This window comes from Peromyscus maniculatus, chromosome 9, assembly GCF_049852395.1.
Source record: "Peromyscus maniculatus bairdii isolate BWxNUB_F1_BW_parent chromosome 9, HU_Pman_BW_mat_3.1, whole genome shotgun sequence".
NCBI lineage: Eukaryota > Metazoa > Chordata > Mammalia > Rodentia > Cricetidae > Peromyscus > Peromyscus maniculatus.
The window spans coordinates 35,601,149-35,617,987 of record NC_134860.1 but is presented as its reverse complement, the minus strand read 5'-3'; the positions used below and the strand labels follow the sequence as shown (position 1 = coordinate 35,617,987).

General features: G+C 45.4%; 1 protein-coding gene across 4 annotated transcripts in view; it reads right to left on the bottom strand.

The window, feature by feature from the left end:
* Positions 1-2,853: 2,853 nt before the first annotated feature.
* The window catches only part of LOC143267300 (disks large homolog 5-like), a 48,196-nt gene continuing 34,210 nt past the window's right edge, over positions 2,854-16,839 (bottom strand). For 2 of the 4 annotated variants that reach the window (XM_076544606.1, XM_076544607.1), the window contains 5 exons: positions 11,797-11,956; positions 10,328-10,459; positions 7,946-8,129; positions 6,836-6,951; positions 2,861-5,698 (listed from right to left, as the gene is read on the bottom strand). In XM_076544606.1, the coding sequence (XP_076400721.1) occupies positions 5,539-5,698; positions 6,836-6,951; positions 7,946-8,129; positions 10,328-10,459; positions 11,797-11,948 (744 nt within the window). In that variant the 5' untranslated portion in view covers positions 11,949-11,956 and the 3' untranslated portion in view covers positions 2,861-5,538. Of the gene's footprint in view, positions 5,699-6,835; positions 6,952-7,945; positions 8,130-10,327; positions 10,460-11,796; positions 11,957-12,817; positions 12,951-16,839 lie in introns of those variants that run through there. The other 2 variants (XM_076544604.1, XM_076544605.1) reach the window with 2 other exon arrangements.

Here is a 16,839-nt window from a genome sequence, read left to right as displayed (position 1 = left end):
TCCTAGATTGGTAATTTTTCATTCCAAATCATTGCCTAGCCCCAAGGCGTCTTCATTTTTTCAAGATGTCCTGTCAAGGACTTGTCCACGCCAGGCCCCCTGACCCGTTCCAAAGCAAGGGGCTGCCTTTGTTCCATGGGACTCCTTCTCCAGAAGATATTCTGTTGAAGGGAATTTCCCACACCCCTTGTTTTTGACCCAAGACTTACCACAATGGACACATTGTGCTAGGCTTCAGGTCCCCAGCATAGACTTCAGAAATGGTGCTTGCCATTCAAAGCCTGATCCCAAAATGCACCTGGAGGTCTTTCACAAAATCTATTCAAATTTTGGCTATCTGATATAATTGGACAGAACTGGCCTACATCCATGGTTTTTTGGTTTTACATTCCTACCTTTCTCTGGGGCCACGAATCTAAGACCCAATTCCTCCTCCTTACCCTCCTTCCATTGCTCCCCCCATCTCCGAATGCCTCAACCTACACACTGACCCAAGGCCTCCAAATCTTCCCCAGATTCTTCTTATACTCCGTCTCACCCAACTCCTGCCTACCCACCCATTTCATTTCTCAGTCAGTGCCAGATGTTAGAAAAAATTTAAAAAGGTTGCGGAGGATCCCCTAACTCTCCTACATTAATTGGTGAAAATGGCTTCTAAAGTTTTAATGCTCAAGAATGACAGCCGAGTCAACCGAACAGACAAGGCTGAAACAGAATACGCTCCAAGCCCAAGCCTTAGCAGCTGCTCTGAGGCCACCAGGGACCCCCCACAAGGGGTACAAGAGAAGTTGGCCATGAGGCTCCATCCCACTGGAGTTCAGCCCACAGTCAACTCTGCCAAAACTTGCTTCAAATTTGGCAAGCAGGGACACTGGTCACAGTATTGCCTTGACCACACAGCCGTCCAGGAGGCCATGCCCAATCTACAGAGAGCCTGGGCACTGGAAATCAGAATGCCCCCATGCAGGCTCATCCTCTATGGCATGCCGTGGAGGGGCAGCCTCACCAACACTGGCAACTGAGAACTCCTAAGCCTGGTGGAGAACTGACCCTGCCTAGACCTGCTGACTCCCATTGCCCTCTCCAAGCCTAGGGTGACCCTGCAGGTAACAGGTAAGGCCATTGACTCTCTTTTGGACACAGAAGCTACCTATTCTGTTTTGACATCTCAATCAGGTCCTACAGTTCCCTCACCAATTTCTGTCATGGGGGTGGATGGGATCCCTTCCTTCCTACTTATGACCCTGACACGTCCCTGTATCCTTGCAGGGCGATTCTTCTCACACTCATTTTCTGGTCATACTTGCTTGTCTTGCACCTATGCTTGGTCACAATATTGTCAGCCTTTTGGCAGCCACACTCACCTTGGCTGCAACACACTCCTGAGTATTTCACAGGTCCATTCCCAGGGGCCCTCCAGAGATGTCAACATCTGCACCAGCTTCGATGACACCAAGCAGGCAAGGATTGGCATGGGGAATTCACTCACATGCCCACACCTCATAACTATGATTGACACTTTTATCCTCAGGAAAGTTGAGAAGGCCATTGGGCTCATCAATCAACAGTACACCAAGCTTTCCATTGATCAGGTTATCTTGCCCCTTGCTTCTCCCCATTGCACTTACCTGCTTCTAAGCCACCCCACCCTCTCCTACAGGTTTGAGTCCTTATGAGCTCCTTCATGGAAGGCCCTTCCTCATCAATCACCACCACCAGCCCAAACACCCCCATTGGCTGGATACCTCCTCTACCTCCCTCTTCTGAGGTCCCTTCTCCATTCTTTCTGAGAGCTGGAACAAAACCCAGGACAAATCCTAATAGAAGAAGCCACATTAATCTACAAATCTGGTATCATTTATCAAACCAGTCAAACACTCTGCTGAGGACCCACAGTTGAGTAAGTCATAGCTGGTCTTCTTCTCCAACCCCAACTATAAGTAACACTGGAGCATGATCTTGAACCCACAGAGATCAGTGGTGACACCAGAGCCCTGCATAGGCGCCAGGCTGCTTCAGAAAATTAGCATGCCTACCTCATGTATCCATCCCTACACATCTCCAGAGACTTTTTTCTTTGATCGGAGGTGATCCAGTTCAACCTATACAACACATAGGGCTGCAAGGTCAAAAGCCAACTGCAGGAGCTAGAGAGAGAGCTCAAAGCTTAAGAGCATTTGGTGCTCTCCCACAAGAGTATAACAACCAGTTATAATGGTATCTGTTTCCCTCTTCTGTCCTCTTCAGGAACTGCAATCATGTCTAGCACAGATGTACAATAGGAAAAACACCCATTCACATAAAGTAAAAATAAATAAATCAAAAAAGAAAAAAAGTACACCAAATGCATGGTCAAGTGCAACAGAATCTACAAAAAGCTATTTCCCAAAGTGACTTGGAAGGTCCTTATCTCTGTTGTGTTGTTATTAATGACGATGTGTTGCAAAAATAAATAGAGGCAGATAACGATGGGTTTCCTGATTTATTTTAGACTCTCTTTATGAATGGTTTTATTTCCTGACAGTCTGTAGAGCAGTAAAGGGGCATTTCTCAATAGGTCAGTGCTGATGATCAATTCATGAAAGTGGGTCTATAGAGTACCATATTTTAGGGATAGCTAAGTGCATGGCAGCATGGATATAGTATGAATACTGAGTCTGCCATAAAGTGTGTATTCAGGGAGTAAACATGGCAATCCATACCCAAGACACCAATCCCCTGTGTCACCGTGGAGAGTAGGAGGAAATAATGTAGAGCAGGCTGCCTAGAAATTGCAGAGATCCATATCTAAGAGTCAGAACTAGGTTTACAAGAATATGACAGCACACACTACAAAACAAACTGATCCACATGTGAAAAGTTTGAAACTGCTTTTTATTTTAAACATAAAGAAAATATTTTTAAAGGGGGCATTAAATGGGTTATCAACAACATTAGCCTTATCAAATTTTGAAAATCAATAACAAGAACAAATAACAACAAAATAACAAATCCATAACCAAAACAATTAAGATACAGAACCTAAACCAAAAGTCAAACACAAAATTAAGCTATACTGAGCAGCACAGACCTGAAGCGTGTGATTGGCCTTGGACAGATGGTAGGTAGCAGAGCAGTCAATGATTGCAACAGCCTTTTCAAGATGAGCATGGCCATGCCTCTTTTGGGCTTTATAGTCAGTTTTCACCAAGTTCAAGGATTAAAAAACGTTACAAGCTTTGCCTCAAACACTGTTGAATTCACTTGAGTCATCTTCACTAAACTATTCTTAATGGTCCATCAGGACGAGCACAGATTTATACACCTGGACCCCTCCTGGATGCCCAGTAGCTCTGGCTATGCTTCAGCACTTCTTCAAAGCCCTCTCCTGTTCATCCTTAGCAAGAGTGGAATCCCAAAAACCTCCATGTACAAACACACCATAAGGTCTACCTGGGCCAAGGCTTTTCCTCAGCTTCAATCTTTCCATCCCAAAGAGATAAATCTTCTGAAAGTTAAACTTCCTAATGTACAGTAATACATTTGCACCATACAGTTTCTAAGTCACCCTGGTGGTTGTTCCCGAACCCTACAGCTTTTTTATTTTTTATTTTTAGGCATCCTGCACATAGTCATGCATGTCTGGATATAGTGTTACTTTCTCAGCTCTGAACTGCATGCTGATCCTCCTGCATTTAATGCTTTGTCCATTCACAAGTCTCTACATTTTGCTTTATACTAACTCCTGTTCCATGAATTAGAAACATACACATTCAAATATAGCATCAGGTCCTATCTTAATGAAACATGCTTGATTGCACACCTCCTCATCAACAAATTATATCATTTCCACTCATCTTTAGGTTTAAAATAAGCACAGTAATCCATTATGATTCTCTCTGTAGGGAATCAAGGCCACATGGTGAATAAATTGTAGGTCCTGAGAATCTGTCTTCATCCAATATTCAAAAAGTAAGAATTGTCCCAAAACGCAGGCTTATGATAGATAAGCTTGTGATATATAGGTCATCTGGGGTCATGCCTGAATCTCATCAGCTGCAGGCACAACACTGGCAGCACACTCAGGTCGTGTTCCCTGCACGTCATGATGCTGTACTGTCTAGTTGGTCTACTGTGACATGATGCACAGGTGATTCCCTTATACTTTTTCTTTATACTCAGCAAGATCTCATCCTAAAGCTGGGGCTGGAAATCCACCTCCCTGCACTGGATATAGGGTACCATTTGGTCTTTAGAATGGCACATTCTTTTTTTTGGGGGGGGGGGTTCGAGACAGGGTTTCTCTGTGTAGCTTTGTGCCTTTCCTGGGACTCACTTGGTCGTCCAGGCTGGCCTCGAACTCATAGAGATCCGCCTGATTCTGCCTCCCAAGTGCTGGGATTAAAGGCGTGTGCCACCACCGCCTGGCTAGAATGGCACATTCTATACACAAGCCATTCAGCTGATGTTCATGTGATCCATAAACACCTGACACAGCACTTGAGCATCAGAACATTATCTGAGCTTTCTCAACCAAATGACTGCTAGGCCCTATCACTGATAAGCCCTTGTCTTACTCATAGAGCATTCTTTGAGACACTAAGGGAGGTTTTCTGATGAATTACAGCTCTCTGCTGGCATAATATTCACACACATGGCCACCTGATCTGTGAAGAAGTTCTGCAGCAAGATGAACCTGCAATGTGTTGGCCACTATGAAATTGTTTCAGTCAACATTTGCCTGTGTGATTATTCAAGACCCACAATTCCATAAGGATCACTGAATGTCGACAAAGGTCAAAGGTGACTCTGACACTTTCTACAGATACTTTTCAGGTCTGATCCCTTCAATCCAGATGTGAAACTGAGAATCCCCATTGGTCCTCCTAATGGAAGATCAAATAACTCCTACATGGAAAGAGGGACTGTTGTCACACCTGTGGAGACTGTCTTCAGCAGTGCTTCTGCATGTCATTGAGTCAGTCTGATTCAGCACTGCACTGGAGAGAGAATCCTATGCTTTTGGGTGTGGTTTGTGTGGATAACAGCATGACATCAAAAAAGTCTTCCAAGTTGATTTCCTGCCACAAATGGAGGGCTGAGGACTCAGTCAGCTTGTGAAAGTCCTTGACCATAAACTGACATAGTAAGTTTTGTATTTCAACATCTCCTCCATCCATGGTATTGTTGTATTCCACCTTGGGGCTATTTGCTGATGGATGTCAGGGTCATGAGTAATTATCTTGTCAGGTTTTCTGTATCTCAGTCTTATTTTGATGCTTTCTTTTCTACAGGAGTACTGAGCCAACAGACACAAGGATCAGATTGGGTCTGGATGACCTGGAGGTCAGGTGGTTGTTGCTTCGTGGTAAGTTCAGAGCTATGATGGGGTTCTATTTCTGAGGAGGCCTTGATCCTAGGGTGAATGATGCCATGTTTCAAGGTGTCTGCCTTCCTTTGGCCTCCTCAATTTCTCAAACAGTATTGTCAATAAGGAAAGGTAGTCAAGGCCCAGAAGCAGTCATCCAGGGTAAATGGCTAGGCACAACCAAAGCCTAGTCACACACAGGAAATAAAATAATAGGGAGACAATGCATCATAATCCAGAATTTCCCGGAGATTGGGCTCAGCAGTTGGCTCCTGGTTTAACAGCTCCTTCTGAAGCAGGCTCTCATCCTGGGTTGTGTCCTGTTCCAGCTCATGTGTCAGTTTCTCTGACCTAGGAGGGAAAGGCAGTTAGGACACAATCCTGCTGGGGACCTGCCATTGTCAGCTGTTAAACTGCTGCCTCCCACCACCTCAACTGTGCTGGATGCTCAACATGGATCTTTTGACTGAAGTCGTTGTTTGTACCCCCAAGGAATAAGAGTCAGAGAGTAGCTGGGCCTAGAACTTTCCTCAGCCCTAAACACCTCTCAGAATTTGGCTGAGTAATGGTTTTTCTGTTCTCTTAGAAAGAAAGGGTCTTTATCTTACAGTCTGGGGACATCATTTTGTAAAAGCAACAACTTATTAATAACATAGTCAACAGCACAGGAGTGATACTCATTATTCATGATGAGTTACCGATAAACCACATCATTTTAATGATAGCCATATTGCAGCCTTGCTTTCTGGACACTCAACCAAGATTGTGAAGATAGCTGAGGACTCATGCCCAGGACGCACCTTGAACATGACAAACATGCAAGACAGAATCAGTCATTAATCCTAGAGCAGCATTTCCTGAGATGTGTACATGAGAACACTGGCCCTGATGCCTCTGGGATCAAACAGAAACTTGTGATTTCCTTAACCAGAGCTAGGAATCTGCATCCTGACTCTTTGACAGTCTGTTACAGAACACTCCTGAAATGGTTCTGATCTTCCCTGCAGCTGAGGCATTTGCCTGGGTTCATTCTGGAAAGTCCTTAAGCTATTCAGTCCAGAGAACACTTGTCCCGGGAAATGGGAAAAGGCTGCACAGAGCAGTATTCAAAGGTAGGAATCTCTTTTCAACAGGGGATGTTCCTAAGTCAAAATCTAATTTCAGCAAGGCATGGTGATGCATAACTTTGAATTCCATCATGGGGACAGAGAAGCAGGCAGATCTCTGTGAGTATAATGAAAGCCTGCTCAGGCCATACCAGGGCACTCAGAAGGGAGAAAGGACACCATTGCTCAGACACACTGAGTATTAAACATATTGATTCCTGGACAGAATTGTTTGTACACTCAACTGAACAATACTCTGAAGTGTTCTTGCCCTTCTTGTAGCTGGAAGCCATGCATTTGAGCAGGAGGCCATAAATGATAGTGATCCCAAAAACAACATACCCCCATGGCTCCACCTGTTCTGCCCAGCCTCGGTTCCTACCTCATTTGGGAGACCTCAAAGTGATGCTGCAGCTTTTCTGCCAAGTCCTTTTCCTGGGTGATCATCTCCTTCTGCTTCCACAGGACCTGCAGGCTTCCCTCCAATCTTTCAAATTCCTGTTCATTAGAACATTCTGTTCTTAGTAGAGAGCTGTATACAGGCATGGACACAGTCTAATACACATGAAGCCCATACAAAGGATCAAAATAGCTGACTGATAGGTGAGGCAAGCCAAAAGAGCTTACACTACACTCATAGAAAAAGAAGTGAGCAGAATACAACATCATGCAAATGAACGGATGAGTAGGCGAAGCACACCAGCACATTGAAGAGTCTCACAACTCTGCCATCATTCCGTGAGGATTAATACTGCTGTGGGGAGTGTGCTCTGTTTGGCCAGACTCTGTTGAGATGGCTTGAGAATTTACTTCAGAAGCAGCAAAGCACCCACCCCGGCACCAAGCTTGTCAAAAGCCCCCATCTGTTCAGCCAATCAAATCCAGATTGTATTCTCCACAATGGTAGACTCTCAAGGAGCACTCACAGAAAACAGGGCTCATGAGCTGCTACTCAGGCTTATGTCAGTGTGAACCAAAAGTCATTCAAAGGGAAGAGAACACACTGCGATTTATCAAGAAAGGAGAAGGCCACATGCCACCCAAATCTATGGCTATGAGGAGGACTCGTTTGGCATTTACATGGGATATTCCTCCTTGTAAGCTGCTTCCCCTCTGTGATCTCACATGAACCCTCCCAATCACATGAGCCTCAGGACCCACAATTCACTCATTCAAAGCTCTGTGCATAGTATCCTACCTATCATAACGTCATGTAGGTTTGATATGTCATTGACTCATTTCCCTCATTGGACCGCAGTTTCAAGCAGAGCAGGAGGCATAGTTTGCTAATAATTTAGTTTCTCAGAAGAGGCTAACTTCCCAGAAGTACTTGTGCATGGACACTGAAGTGAATCCCTCAGATGGCATGAGGTGGGTGGCTGAATGGATGAGAAAGGTGATGGGTGAAAGCACAGGTGGTTGGATGGGCAGACAGAGACTCCAATGGGCAAATGGTGCCAGACCTTAGCCTGACCCACCTACCTGCCCCTACCTGTTGTTGCTGTGTTTGGGGGTCACTGGTCTCTTCTTCTTGGTCCTCACACATCAATTTCAATGCCTCCAAGTGGTGCTTCAGCAGGACCCAATCATCTATCCGATTCTTCTTCTCCTGCCTCAGCATGGCTACTTGGTCCTTAAGCTGAGTATGATCCATTAGGACCTGGCTGTGCAGACCACTGGAAAAGACCCTCTGTAGAGTAAGGCCCTTCCAGTCTCCTTCTGCCACCCCTGCCTCCAGGGACCATCATGACAAATACCCCAGGTTCTCAGGAAGACATAGCCAAGAGCACAAAATAGCGAAGACAGCTACACTCAAAAGACCAAATAAGAAAGTAGCTAATTAAAAAAAAATCGAAATATTTCAGAAAACCCCAACACCAATAGGCATCTATGTCCTTTCAAAGGAAAGAGGAGTCCCTCAACTGTCCTGAACTTCAGCAATAGTGGACAAATACCCTCTGAGAGAGGAAAGAAGACCCAAGGGAAGTTTATTCTATCTACTGTTTTCACAGAAACCAGATCTGTAAAGCCTAGTCCTGGGCTCCCAGATGCCCAGGGCTGCCTGACATTCCCCTCATAGTGCAAATTCCTTGTCTTTTCTTTCTTTTTACTTTCCTTTTCCTTTCTTCTTTCTTCCTTCCTCTCTTTCTTTCTTTTTGTTTCTTTGGTTTTTGAAACAGGGTTTCTATGCTTAACAGTCCTATCTGCCCTGAAACTCTGTAGACCAGACTAGCCTTGAGATCACAGAGATCTGCCTACTCTGCCTCCAGAGTACTGGAATGGCACCACCACAGCTCACTTTGCTCTTCTACCTAGAGGCTCCTGAGGCTCCAGGACAATGGTGGGAGGAGTAAATAGTCTCTTTCATACTTAGCAAAAGTAATTGCAAGAGACACAAGTCAAAGAGATGCTTGCTAAGGTGCAAAAAGGACAGAACCAGAGCTGTGGACTCTCCAGTCTAGAGACAAAGGAAGGCAGAGATGAGCCACTTGGGAAATCAATAGGGTGCTTTCCTGGAAATTTGAGAATCAATCTCCCTCAAGACCTAGCTATACCACCCTTGGGCATATTCCCAAGGAATGCCCAATCATATCACAAGGACACATGCTCAGCTATGTTTATAGCAGCATGGTTTGTAATAGCCAGAACCTGGAAACAACCTAGATACCCCTCAACTGAAGAATGGATAAAGAAAATGTGGTACATATATACAATGGAGTACTACTCAGCAGAGAAAAACAATGATATCAGGAGGTTTGCAGGCAAATGGATGGATCTAGAAAAAATCATCCTGAGTGAGGTAACCCAGACTCAGAAAGACAAACATGGTATGTACTCACTCATAGGTGGATACTAGATGTAAAACAAAGGATGACTAGACTGCTACTCACAACTCCAGGGAGGCTACCTAGCAAAGAGGACCCTAAGAAAGACACAGGGATCACCCAAAGGCAGAGAAATGGATGAGATCTACATGAGCAAACTGGATGTGAGGGGTGGGTAATGAAGGACAAGGGTTGGGGGAAACAGAGCTTAGGGGAGTGGGAGATTACAGCTGGATCAGGAACAAAGAGGGAGAACAAGGAAAGAGAGACCATGATAAATGAAGCATGGGACTAGGAAGAAGCAAAGTTCTAGAGAGGTCCCCAGAAATCCACAAAGATACCTCCACAATAGACTACTGGCAATGATGAGAGAAAGCCCGAACTGACCTACTCTGGTGTTCGGTTGGCCAAACAACCCTAACTGTCATGGTAGAACTCTCATCCAATGACTGTTGGTAGCAGATGCAGAGATCCATGGCTAGGCCCCAGGTGGTGCTTTGAGAGTCCAATCAGCGAGAAAGAGGAGGGATTGTATGAGCAAGAGATGTTGAGACCATGATTGGAAAAAGCACAGGGACATATAGCCAAACTACTGGAAACACATGAACTATGATCCAATAGCTGAGGAGCCCCCAACTGGATCATGCCCTCTGGATATGTGAGACAGTCGATTAGTTAAACTGTTTCAGAGACCCCCCAGGCAGTGGGACCTGGACCTGTCCTTTGTGCATGAGCTGGCTTTTTGGAGCCTGGGGCCTATACAGGGACACTTTGCTCACACTGGGTGAAGGGAGTAGGGTACTGGTCCTGCCTCAACTGAATCTACCAGACTGAGGTGAATCTCCAAGGGAATCCTTGCCCTGGAAAGATTGGAATGGGGGGTGTATTGGGGGACAGGGGAGAAAAGGCAGGGTGGGAGGAGGGAGGACATGGGAATCTGTGGCAGATATGTAAAATTAAATTAAATTATAAAATTAAAAAATAATAATAAAAGAAAGGCAGAGATGGCCACTCAACTACTATTGGGGTCCATGCCAACAGGCACTTACCGATAGAAGACCGTCAGGTTGGCAAGCTCATCCACCTTCTCTGAAGTCTCGGTGTTCTCATTCTGCAATCTCTGTAGGTCAGTCATGACCTCCTCATGCTCCATCTTCAGATCTTCATACCAAGTATTTGGCCTGTGGAAGGGCATGGCACCAGGAACAAAGATCTTTATGAATATAGGCCTCAAGGATCATGTGAACACATGCTGTTGTCCTGATCTACTGCAACACAGTGGAGGTCTCAGTTGGCTACTATGTACTGAAACTTCCTGGTGCTTAATTAACTTGTAATCCTGGCCCAGGCCAACAGAGACTGAGTGTTCAGATGGAGGGTGTCCTTGCTGCATGTGTCCACTCAGCAAGCCTGGAGAGGCAGTCTAGCTCTCTGTTCCTAGGAGACTATGCTAAAGGTTTTGTCCCACAAGAAACATGCAATGATGTTTCTTTTGTTTCAGGACAAGGATTCTTGAGCCTGGGTCATTACTACTGCATGGATAGACAGAGCACATAATTCTGGAGATGAGACCCAACATCAGGACAGCTATAAAATCTCCCCAAGGGATTCCTATTTGGCATCAAGGTGAACACATAGGACAAGAGCAGAGCTGCTTAAAGTGAGGATCACAGATCTCATATCAGCACTGGAATCACCTGGAAATGTGACACAGGAAAATCATCAGGCCCACCATAGATGCCCTGCTCCCAGAGTCTGTAGGGACACACAAACATGGAAATGCTCATAAACATATAGACACAGACAGACAGACAGACAGACAGACAGACAGACAGACACACACACACACACACACACACACACACATGCCAGCAGGCATGCTCCATACAGGAAAAAGAGAGAGAGAGAGAGAGAGAGAGAGAGAGAGAGAGAGAGAGAGAGAGAGAGAGAGAGAGGCAGAGAGTGCAAGAAAGAGTGAAGGAGAGGAGAGCACACATGGGATACTGAAGAAATTTGTGGAGCAATATTGTCTAAGACTATAACTCACGAGAAATAGAAAAACAGTGACGAGCTCCAGGACTTTCAGTCACTCATTGAAATAAATCAAGTCAGATCAGGTCTGACAAGCTGCTACCAGGATCTTCCAGCACATAATTACCTACCAGGCAAGTTCAAAGCCTCACACAAACTCACAGCAGCTAGTATCTCACACAAGCCATGCCATGGTCTTTTCAAGTGCATGCTGGGAACTCAAACAATACTGCATCAGTCCCTGAGTTGTGTGACTCAGACTCCAGGCTTGGGTTTTCATTGAAGGAAGCAGAATTGTTAGAATCCCCATCTCCCTCCTGCCCAGGTTTCAAGTTCTGCCTCTTCATTGAGAGGCATTTAGGGACATGAAGTAGGGCACAGATAAACCCTGAGGGATCAAGCTCCTAGAATCCAAGACATTAAAATGAAGTTGAAGGTGACTTTGCAGATGCAAAATTGATACCAGGAAGGTTGAAACAAGAGATACCTATTGTCCACGGGTCCTTTCCTGATGAAGAATAGTTGATCACGCAGCTCATTTCTCTCCCTTGTCACCAGCGGCAGCTCCATGTTCAGCCTCTGCATCTCCTTCCTCATCCCTTTCTTGGTGAGGAGGGTTGGGTGGGATGAGGGCTCCATAGCAGCCTCTGTGGGAAGATGAACACAAGTGAACTTGCATAGTGACAAGGCATAGAGGATGGACAGACCACTCTGAAGCATAAACAGAAAGATCACGTCTGCAACCCAGTGACAACCCAAATATTTGAGGCCAGGTGAAGATGTACCCTTTGTGGATCTCAGCTTTCCCATCATTCTGTAGAGATGTGGCTATGTAATCAGCCAGGGGTTTCCTCTGCCTCCCTACACATGCCTCAGGGAACACAGAGATGGCTTCTTCGGGCAAATTCATAGCAGCACAGGATGCAACATGCATGAACCCAGAGCCCTGAAGTCTGCCTGTGCTTTCAGAAGCCAGGAGAAAAATAACACAGTGCACAAGGACTCAGGTGCTGTGGACAGTCCAGATCTCCTGCCTGGTCACTCCAGGCCCATGGCTGGTATTGAAATGTCATGCAGAGACACAACATGGTTAACAGACTCACCAAGTCATCCAACTGCCAGCTCAGGACCTGCAGAGCTTGTACAAAGGAGCCAATCTCTGCCCTGGTTCCACATCTCTACAGCTATTTGACTACACTAGAGATCTACCTGCCCTTCTCAACTGCTGATTCAGGACCCTAAGGGACCACTGTCAGGGAGAGGTGTTCAGAGGAGTCTGCTGGACAGCCTGATGACATGATGTCTTGTCCAGAAGCACTTGTTTCTCCATGTGACTAGTGTCCACAGCCACTGCACCTAAAGGAAACTCCCGAAGCTGAAGTGCAGTGATGCCTGGCCTCAGCTGGGGACACATTAGTCCCTCTGCTCCAGCTCCTCTGCCACTTTACTTGAGGGCCCAGGTCTAGCCCACCTCCTCCAGGAAGCCCCATCTCCTGCCCAGCACTCACTGTGCCTTCCCCAGAAACACTTTTGGGTTGTTTTCCTCTGAGACTCAAGGCCAGCCTCCTTCCATCTCTCTCTGTTCTCCGGATATTCTCCATTCTCTCTTCCAAGGAGACCCCTCAGTCTTGCCAGCAGCATGTCTATGCTCTACCCTCTAGGCACTGAAGGATGCCCTGAGGGCATTTGATGTTGCTACAACACTGGTGACATCACGGGATGACATGAGCTCTCCAGGATACAATAGAATGTCCAGAGAAGGGACTGCTGATGTTATGGGGAACAGCCTTTGCCACCCTACAAATTGGTTCCACCTTAACTGACCAGAAGCCCAGATTCACTTTCTAGGAGCCTCTCTTGGAACATAGAGGAAGCCATTCAGCACCTCCTCCTTCCAATGCCAGAGTTCTCTTAGCTTAATTGGAAGCCCCATACATAGTACATCCCATGTTGGGAACTTAGCTATTCTATCCAAACACTGCCCAGGAATATCTCATTCTTTTTAATATCCCTCTGTTCTTCAAAATGAGCAATTAAATACTATTACACCACAGATGATACCCCAAATCCTTTCATTTAGAATTCAAACTAGGATGGAGTTCAGACACTTACATTCCTGATGAGTACCATGATATACTATCGAACGCCCAGTTTTGTTCTAGGGCTGGGTATAGAAAAGCAACGTGTTGCTGTCAGTAAGAGGTCCTGCCCAGGACCTCTGACCATAAGAGACTTTAGAGGAACCAACCCCTCTCTTTTTCAAGACTGCTAGAGATAAAGTACAGCCTTCACTTGAGCCACAGGCTACAGAGCCCTTCAAAAGTGACTCACATTACTAGGAAACTACAAGTTTCTATTTTCTTTTTGTTTAAGGCAGTTAAATTCAGATAGACAGTGCTTAGCCAGAGACTAGCCATGTCATCCTGGACCTCACATCCTAGGTGCTTTTCCAGGAATTCATTAAAGCTGGTTTTCTTGGTTATATAGCTTCTGGTTTCAAAGTAAAATAACAACAAGCACTGTATATCTTTCACAGAGAATAAATAAATAACAGGAATGTATTTATAGGAGCACATGAGTGGCAAATCAAGCCTGAGGAGTGGGAAACCAGGACTGTGCCTGACCTCTGTGGTCCTAACAGAGGGGGGATTGGGCCCATGTTAGCATCCTCTGCAGAGACAGAGTGAGGTGGAATGGACACTGACCAGGCTGAACAACCATCCTGAGCCCCTGCAGGTATGGTTACAAGCAGATTCCCAGTCAACATTCCAAGGAGCTCCTGCTGAGGCCATGGTCTTTGTCTGACCCTCTGCACCATTTAAGGTCATGCAGGCATCTGTCCAAGGGATACAAAATTCTTCCATTCAGCAGCTGACAGGACAAGGAGCCAAGGTCAGGAATGGTGACCTCCTGCCATAAACTATATGACAAAAATTATGCAGAATTCATCTGTGTGAAAAATCAATGGCCTCCTGCATGGTTTGGGGTCTATGTTAGCCTTGTGCAACAGCTTTATGAGCCCAGTTCCTATATTCATTGGTTTTTCCATGATGATGCTCTTTGGCAAGCCTGGAACCAACCTGAACTGAGGTCAGAGAGCTGGATTCACAGAGTGGAGGGAACATTACTGAATTAGGTTTGCAGAGTTGGGTTCTGAGATCCAGCTCCACCACGTACCACCTGGCTGAACTTGGATCATCATTTTCCTTCCCATGTATATACCCTAGGGGAATGGCCAAGGAGCACTGTCTCTGGAATGACTGTGCCTGCCTCAGACCAGCAGGTCATCAGAAGTCAATTCAGCTCAAGCCAGTTCTCTGCAACGGGAGTACAGATCAGGAGATAGACAGCCTTTGAGAGGCTGCTTAGGCAGCAGGATCCTTGCACATGATCAGGAGATGGTGACTTTGCCACCTGCCTCCTTAGCTTAGTGCCCAGAAGAAAAGATACCAATGGGGCTGGAAGTGCAGGGCCAGGGGCAGCATGGTCCTTATCAGACACTGGAAGGCAGGCTGTCATTGACTTCCAGAAGGATAAGGATTTCCTCTTCTCCTAGCTCCACTTCAAGACTGTCTGTCATTCTTTTTCTTCCTTCCTTCCTTCCTTCCTTCCTTCCTTCCTTCCTTCCTTCCTTCCTTCCTTCCTTCCTTCCTTCCTTTCTTCCTCCCTTCTTTCCGTCCTTCCTCCTTTCTTTCTTTTTTCTTTCTTTCTCTCTTTCTTTCTTTTTCTTTCTTTTCTTTCTTTATTTTTTCTTTTCTTTCTTCCTTCCTTTCTTTCTTTCTTTCTTTTCTTTGCCTTTCTTTCTTTCTTTCTCTTTCTTTTTCTTTCTTTCTTTTTCTTTCTTTCTTTCTTTCTTTCTTTCTTTCTTTCTTTCTTTCTTTCTTTCTTTCTTTCTTTCTTTCTTTCTTTCTTTCTTTCTTACTTTCTTTCTTTCTTTCTTTCTTTCCAGACTTGCTTTGGAACTCAGAGATATGTCCACCTATGCCTCCAGTGTTCTGGGATTAAAAGTGTGGGAAGCCACCACCCAGGTAGTTCAAGAGTCTAGGGCTCTATGCTAGGACTCTGATTCGACAGAACGGAAGCAGGAGGTAGATGCATTCTAGTTTGATGACAAAGACAACTCCAGAACAGAAAGGCAAAGTGCCAAACTAACCCCAACACACAGTGAGAGCTACCACTGGGCTAGAGTGCTCCAAACATAGAGACAGGAGACATTTCCAGGTAGGGTGGTGGACAGAGGCTGTACTCAGGCTGCAAAGGTGTCAGTGGTGGGTGCTGGGTTTCAGTCCTGGTGTCTGACAGCTGCACTCTGGCTTATGCATGGGCTTCTCCATTCTAACCCTCCTCACTTTTCTTTCTCTTCACTTTGATGTTGATTTGAAGACAGGGTCTCACTGTAGACTTGTCTGACCTGGAACTTGCTATGTAGAAGAGGCTGGGCTCCAGCTTACAGAAATCTGCATGCCTCTGCCTCCTGAGTCCTGGGATAAAAGGCATCCATCACAGGGCCTGGATTTCACATAACCTTCTCTCTCTCTCATTCATATATATATATATATATATATATATATATATATATATATATGTATGCATATAACCTGTGTCTCTCCATTTTCTGTCCTACTTGGCTATTAAAATGTTGTTCAGTGTCTCACTAGGAGGCAGGACCACAGGCTACCCTACTGCTACACCTGGAGGCTCTTCCACTATCTACCTTCTGTCAATCCTGGACAACATGTAGACTGTTAGTCAATGTGGCCAAGTACAACTTCAAGGACTAAAAGGTCTCCACTAGCTCAGGATCCATATTTTCTTTTTGGAACTGAAGATTGTCTGCACTGAAAGGAGCTCACAGAATGGGGAGAGGGGGCAGGGTGCCTTAGTCTCTGGAGACAAACAATCTGTTCATTCTGAAATCCATAGGCCATCTACACTGCAAACCTACTACATACTGGGTCTTTCCTGCCAAAATTAAGCAGCATCAAAGAGATGCTCAGTTGTCTTCTCAAAGGAGGCCAGCATCATCCCACTCTCCTTCATCTTGGCCAGGCTATACCTGGTAGTAAACTGGTCTTCACCCTGTGCAATGAAAGATGGTCAGAAGAGTCTCAAGCCATTCCAGGAAGTTCAGAACCAAAGCAGAAGGCATTATCCCAATGCTGGAACCAATAGAAACAGCCAAGCAGCTATTCGTGGCACTACTAAAAGCAGATGGTTTTTAGTGCAGCCTCATAGCCATTGGGACTTGATGATCCCAAGGACAAGGAGCCTGTCTCTTGTCAATTGTACCCAGATGCTGTGCCACACAGAATTAGGAATCTGAGTTTTAAAAAGGGGGTTGCTTCTCCTTTCTTATGATCATTAAGCTAATGCTAGAAACAATTTAGTTAATTCCAGTCAAGGAAATTAGCCAAACATACAACAGATCCACACAGGACTGCTATTGTCAACATCTTGTCATGTGAGGGAGTGCTTCATGAATCCTCCCCTGAGGATTGATAGCCAGATAGTGCTTTTTGTTTTTTGTTTT